The sequence below is a fragment of the Myotis brandtii genome, unplaced genomic scaffold (genome assembly GCF_000412655.1).
Source record: "Myotis brandtii unplaced genomic scaffold, ASM41265v1 scaffold847, whole genome shotgun sequence".
Classification (NCBI taxonomy): Eukaryota; Metazoa; Chordata; class Mammalia; order Chiroptera; family Vespertilionidae; genus Myotis; species Myotis brandtii.
Window position 1 is genome coordinate 1,135,924 of NW_005371441.1, and position 7,605 is coordinate 1,143,528.

General features: G+C 37.4%; 1 protein-coding gene across 2 annotated transcripts in view; it reads right to left on the bottom strand.

Moving 5' to 3' along the window:
* LATS1 (large tumor suppressor kinase 1) overlaps window positions 1-7,605 on the bottom strand; it is a 31,972-nt gene that overhangs the window by 23,410 nt on the left and 957 nt on the right. For both annotated transcript variants that reach the window (XM_005884699.2, XM_014532155.1), the window contains exon 2: window positions 7,082-7,229. In XM_005884699.2, the coding sequence (XP_005884761.1) occupies window positions 7,082-7,229 (148 nt within the window). The remainder of the gene's footprint in view (window positions 1-7,081; window positions 7,230-7,605) is intronic.

Genomic DNA, 7,605 nt, shown 5'->3' on the forward strand with positions numbered 1-7,605 from the left:
TAATTATTTTTATTGATTTCAGAGAGGAAGGGAGAGGGAGAGAGAGATAGAAACATCAATGATGAGAGAGTATCATTGATTGGTTGCCTCCTGCATGCCCCCTACTGGAGATCAAGCCCACAACCCAGGCATGTGCCCTTGACTGGAATCGAACCTGGGACCCTTCAGTCCGAAGGCCGACGCTCTATCCATTGAGCCAAACCAGCTAGGGCTATTGATGGATATTAAGGTTGTTTCTAGTCTGTTGCTTTACAAAAAAAAAAAAAAAAGGCAATGAAAAAATTTTACTTCAGCCTGGCAGGTTTGGCTCAGTGCACCAAGAGGTTGGTTGCTATAGCATATGCCCAGCAGGGGGCGTGCAGGAGGCAGCCAATCTATGTAGATGTTTCTCTCTCATCAATGTTTCTATCTCTCTCTCCTTCTCCCTTCCTCTCTGCCTAAAATCAATAAAAACACATTTAGTAAAATATTTCATTTTATGCCCTAGCCGGTTTGGCTCAGTGGATACAGCATGGGCCTGCAAACTGAAGGATCCCAGGTTCGATTTTTGTTGCGGGCTCAATCCTTAGTAGGGGACGTGCAGAAGGCAGCCGATCAATGATTCTCTCTCATCAATGTTTCTATCTCCCTTCCTCTCTGAAATCAATTTAAAAAAATAACATTAAAAATTTTTTCAGCCGAAACCGGTTTGGCTCAGTGGATAGAGCGTCGGCCTGCGGACTGAAGGGTCCCAGGTTCGATTCCGGTCAAGGGCATGTACCTGGGTTGCGGGCACATCCCCAGTGGGAGATGTGCAGGAGGCAGCTGATCGATGTTTCTAACTCTCTCTCTCTCTCCCTTTCTCTCTGTAAAAAATCAATAAAATATATTAAAAAAAAAATTTTTTTTCATTTTATAAACTATTAAAAGTGGCATTAGTGAGCCAAACATGTCCATTTGTAATTTTGTTAGATACAATAACTAATTTTAAATACATTTCAATATGGCTTTTAAAACAAACAAAAAACCCAGCAGGGCATTATTAGCTGAATACTAAGTAAGGTATGGATTTTACAGAATCTCTCTCTAATGGAATTTCCAAATAAATGAAGTAGGCTAGAAAAAATACGTTACAAGAAAAAAGTACTTAAAATAGTCTGGTTACTTGGCAAAAGATATATATTTTATATATAAAGAGAGTTGTATAAAAAACAATAATATAAATGAATACATTCCAAAATAATTAAACATTTAAATATTAAAGATGAAAAAAACAAGTACTAGGAAAAAACAAGTGATCACTGAATAATATTGGGATACCTCTTTGGAAGGTCTTCCCAAGTATGACAAAGGTAGAGAGCATACAGTAAAATACTAACAGATGTAAACATATAAAACACTTATCACCATTAAAACAAAATAAAACAAACAGAAACGTCCAAATTTGAAAGGTTATTATCCTGGGAGAAAACATATCTAATAACACATGAGAAAAAAATAGTAAATGTTCAGAATGTACAGTTTATTTCATCTAGGCTGGCCAGCATCTTGGGTCTATGACTTCAGGAAAAGTCATCACTCCGGGCAAGCTAGGTAAGTCCTCTGGCCACCTTCCTCAGATAACCAGCGGTTAAATACACCACATCACTCATACTGCTTTTACCAATAAAATGTAAGACACTGCAACCCTCAAGTAGACTACCATCCCTGTTATTCTGTTCCTCCCATAAAGCTCTATGCTCTCCCACCTCCCAAACCCTGCCACACAATTGCCCTCTAGACATGTTCTGCTTTACAACCACCAAATGCTCCTATATCCCTAACCTCTGCTCCAAGCTTTCCTACCACTCCTTTCAGCTGGTTATCTTCTGCTGACACTACTTTCCTTTCAGCCCTTTGCAATTATGGTTTTCATTAAAAGTAAATTGGCTAAAATGTGGGATTCTACGTTTTTGCTCTCCAATTATCCTTCCACATCATCACTTTCCTTTATACTCTTTTTTTTTTAAAAAAAAAGCCAGCTCTTTAGAAATTCATGTCATCTAGGAGCCCAAGTTCATTTCTCTTAATGAACTCTTGCTTGCTCGCCCTCAATCACCCGTTAACTTTGGTCTACCCTACGCCTTGCCAACATTCTATAACATCCACATGGACAAATCATCCATAACCCTCACCTCTCAGTTTCTCCATTCCACCTCAAATATCACTCCCCAGATCACATTTCTAATTTTGATACCACCCATGTTTCTTTTTCAAAATCACTAATTTAAGGTTTATACTCCTAGACAACTTCTCTTTCTCATGTTTATTCCTACTGCAAATGTTCTTCAACCTCATCAAGACCTATTAACCTCCTACATCAGTCCTCCTCTTTCCTTTTTTAAAATATATTTTTTTTTATTTCAGAGAAGAAGGGAGAGGGAAAGAGAGAAAGAAACATCAATGATGAAAGAGAATCATCGATTGGCTGCCTCCTGCATGCCCCCAATGGGGATCAAGCCTGCAATCCTCACTCATCACTCTTAGCAGATGATCTGATTTTTCTACTTCAGAGAAAACTTACTGGAAAGTAATTCCCTTATCTTACCTACATAACCTAAGCCCATTTGCCCATTAAAGCAAAAGGGTTGTTTCGCTTCCTTTGTAAGGCTAATAAGCTCTCATTCCATGCTTTCGATCCTTTCTTCTGGATTCTCAAGAATCTTACTTGATCCTTCTCTCTTGAATATTTAATATCTTTTAAAACATATATTTTTTTTATTGATTTCAGGGAGAGAGATAGAAATATCAATAATGAGAGGGAATCATTGATTGGCTGCCTCCTGCACACCCCCACTGGGGATTGAGCCCACAGTGGCTCAATCGAACTGTGGCCTCCTGATTCATAGGTTGACACTGAACCACTGAGCCAGGTCAGTCAGGCTTAAATACTTAATTTCACCCTCTTAACTGGAATCTTGTAATTATCTTTTAAACTTGCCTAAGTCTTTGCCACTAAGAAAAATAATAATGAGGCTCTCCATCCACTCTAATATAGACCACTTTCTCAAAGTGTTATTTGGTGCTGGTTCACAAACTGATATTGACATGATAGGAAATAAGTATGAAAGTTGAGAATAAAAATTTAGAGACTTACAGAAATTTGACAAAATAATTTTATGTCTGTTAAAATGTGGTAATGAAATATTTGGACTTATATTTGGCATGTCATTTAAAATTTTAATTTTTCTAATAGTTCATTGGTAGCGTATTTTATAAAATTACTAATCCATAATAAATTAAAAATTAACAAATAAAAAGATCTTCATCGCAGTTAGGAAACACTATTCTTACTAATGTCCTCACTCTACCTTCATAGAAAAACTTCTCAGAGAATCATTTATACTTGAGTTCTTTTTACTTCATATCCATTTATTACTCAACTCCCACCAATCTGAATTATGCTCCTATCACTAAACAAAAACAAGTTACTCCATGTCTTATGAGCTGCACTGTGCCCCCCTAATATTCAGTAAGTTCTGGTAAGCCTTAATCAAATATGACTGGGAACTTATGAGGAAATCTGGACACAGAGAAAGGCACCAGACATGTGCATGCAGAGGGACGACCATGTAAAGACCCAGTGAAGATAGTCATCTGCAAGCCATGGAAGAAGAAACCAAGTCTGCTGTCTCCTTGATCTCAGACTCTGGCCTCCAGAACAGTTAGAGAATATGTCTATTATTTAAGCCACCCAGTCTTTGGTATTGTTATAACAGTCCTAGCAAACTAATATACCATATCATTAAAGCCAACAAGGTAATTTCTAGTTCAACCTCTTGGTCAACCTCTAGTACTTTCTTGGTCAACCTCTTTCCCTCTATTCCTTCCCCTTCTTTAACATTCTCTTCTGTAGACTTTCAAGATACTAAAACCATATTGGTTTTTAAACTCCTTTTTAGCTAAATTTTCTGTCTTCTTTGCAGTCTTATCCTCTCCTATCAGTTACAAAGCAGTAAGCTTGGTTATAGTCCATATTGTCATTTTTGTCTATGTTATTACCTCCTTTAGGTGACCTATTTCATATGTAAGGCTAATACAAGAATTGTATATATCTAACTAGCTTCCTACTTGGCATCTTCATTTGGACAACTCAATGAGCCTAACTCAAACTCATGTCTACAACCAGACTTATGATCTTTCTTCTCCAAATCCTGTTCTCTCTTAGTATTCTCTTTCATAATGTAGTGTATCACCATCTGTTTTCCAAACCAAAAGCCTAAGAGTCATCCCTCTCTAGTATCATCGCCCATATGCAATCACCAATCCTTGTCAATTTTACTCTCCCCATCTCTCTTAATTCATTCACTTTTCTGCACTGCCATTGCCCCAGTCCAGAATACTTCCATTTCCTGTGAACAGTCTCTTATCAAGTCTATCCAGATACCATCTCTTGCTCTCTCTAATCTGTTCTTCATCCCCTGCAGCCATGTTTTAAAAACACAAATCTAATCTTGTCATCACCCTACTTGAAATGTTTCCATAACTGCCTGCTGCTCTTACGATAAAATCAATACAGTCCTTCTCCAGTCATATCTCATACTTTTGTTGTCAGTGCTCTAGCCACTTTCATTTCTTCGAATGTGGTATCAAAACCTGTCAAACAGGCCATGCGTAAGGACATTCTTCCTCACTAAAGCCATTCCTTTGTCTTTCTTCAGATATTGGCTCTATTATTAGTTTCACAGGAAGGTTTTCTCTGATCTCCTTGATTAGGTAAAAAAAAAAATCACTCTATTCTGTGAGTCCACAGTACCCCTCTTCATTCACACTTAACCAGTTATAATTCCACATGTATTTGTGTATTTGACCTTCCTTACTAGAATGGCAACTCCATAAAAGGGCAAGAACTTTATACCCAATGCCCAGCAAAGGGCCTGAAACAGTTGATCAATAAAAATGTGCTGAGCCCTGGCTGGTTTGGCTCAGTGGATAGAGCATCAGCCTGTGAACTGAAGGGTCCTGGGTTCAATTCCAGTCAGCGACACATGCCTGGGTTGCGGGCTTGATCCCCAGTGGGTGGCATGCAGGAGGCAGCCAATCAATGATTCTCTCTCATCATTGATGTTTCTATCTCTCTCCCTCTCCCTTCCTCTCTGAAATCAATAAAAATATATTTAAAAAAATAAATAAATAAATAAAAATAAAAATGTGCTGAATGAAAGAAAAAAAGGATAAGGCCTCTTATCTATATATATAAAAAGCCAGCGACTGTAATGCCATAACAACCGTAATGACCAGTCGCTATGATGCCCACTATGGCCAGCAAACCAGCCTGATTGGGGGGCAGGGGAGGGCCAGCAGCCAACCTCCCGCCATCTCTTCCTCCCGACAGGCCCGGCCTCGATCCACCCTGAATGGGGCCGGGCCTCCCAGACCCCACCCATGCACAAACTCAAGTACTGGGCCTCTAACAAACACAAGATTAACAAAGAATTAAAATGACAATTCAAAAATAACCTATAAATGATGTAAAATGATAATACTGTCCTGCCAGTGTGGCTCAGTGGTTAAGTGTTGACCTATGAACCAGGAGGTTATGATTCAATTCCCAGTCAGGGCACATGCCCAGGTTGTGAATTTGATCCCTAGTGAGGGGTGTGCAGGAGGCAGCCAATCAATAATTCTCTCTCATCATTGTTATTTCTATCTCTCCCTCCCTCTCTCTGAAATCAATAAAGATATATTAAAAAAACAACAAAAACCAACAACAAAAAATCCTCCATTTGAATAAAACAATTTGGATGGCCCACGGAGTTCATATTCTTTTTAAAAATGATAATAGCCCTGGCTGGTTTGGCTCAGTGGATAGAGCGTCGGCCTGCAGACTGAAAGGTCCCTGGTTCAATTTCGGTCAAGGGCATATACCTTGGTTGCGGGCACATTCCCAGTGGGAGGTGTGCAGGAGGCGGCTGATCGATGTTTCTCTCTCGATGTTTCTAACTCTCTATCCCTCTCCCTTCCTCTGTAAAAAATCAATAAAATAAAATAATTTTAAAAAAACATTTAGAAAATGATAATACCTAGGACTTACAAATATAGGAATTCTCGCCAAAACCGGTTTGGCTCAGTGGATGGAGCGTCGGCCTGCGGACTGAAAGGTCCCGGGTTCGATTCCGGTCAAGGGCATGTGCCTGGGTTGCGGGCACATCCCCAGTGGGAGATGTGCAGGAGGCAGCTGATCGATGCTTCTCTCTCATCAATGTTTCTAGCTCTCTATCTCTCTCCCTTCCTCTCTGTAAAAAATCAATAAAATATATTTTAAAAAAAACAAACAACAAATATAGGAATTCTCATATTAAACTGATTGGGAGAATATAAAGTTGGTAACATCTTTCTGACAGCAAAATCTAAGAGAAACCTTAAATTTTTGCAAGTTTTAAAAAATTTAACAAAATCATTAGAAATGTACAAATATTTAGGAACAATGCATTTATAATGGCAAAAAAAAGGGAAACAAGACAAATGTCAAAATTGAGAGACTGGTTAAATAAAGTATGTGATAAATCTATTTTAATGTAGCTATTAAAATCATTCCATTTAATAATAAGGAAAGTTATGCATGGTATATTAAGTGAATGAAGTAGGTTTAGGCATGACCCATTTTTTGCTTAAACAAAAGAATCAAAATACACATGTATTAACCTACCCAGGTTTTCCACAGGAAAAAAGACTGAGAAACAAAACACAACAAAATCTTGTGGGTATAAATAGTGTTTTCTTTTTGCTTATTACTTTCTAAATATTCTATGATAAACATGTTTTTACTCTTATAATAAAAAATAGTTTGAATTATATTTGTGGTTAAAAAGAAATATTTCAGTTGCAATATAAATAATTAAGTAGTTCTTAACTACTGCTGCCTATCAGAATTACCTATGGAACTTTAGGGCCCATCCTCTCATTCATTTTGGTCTAGGGTAACACTGTAACATTGTTATCCTAATCTGAGACTTTCACTTACTGTGATGCTTTTACCAACTTCTTAGACTAAAGATTTGATATACTTATATTTTAAAACAATGCTATAAAATAAAAGTAGGGGAAAAGTTTGATTAATCACCTGGTTTCAAACTGGCATTAATAGGTCTGGCAGCTGCTGTAACCATCTGTTCCCGTCGAGGATCTTGGTAACTCATTTTACTAATGAATTCAATTGCAGCTTCTATACTTCTGTTATTAGTTTTCTGAAGAGCTTGTATAACCATATCCTGACATGAAATTTAAAAACAAGAAACAAAATTTAAATCTTATAATTAATACGAGGGAAAGAGCTATGAGTTCCACTAAAAAAATCCAATTATGAAGAACAGGACCCCAAATCATAATATTCATGTCTTATTTTTAAAACTACTATAAAAATCCATACATTTTCAAATTACTAAAGAAAACAAAACAAACCCTCAAATCCTTCAACTGTTTAATATTTTCACCTCTATGCAACAATTAGTTGGGTTTTTTTTTCCCCTAGGATTAACTTCTTCCAGGTAAATCATAGCAATATGATTCTGATTATTTCTCTCTCTTTTTTTTTAATATTTAGAGAGAAAGGGAGAGGGAGAGCAAGAAACATTGATGTGCTGCCTC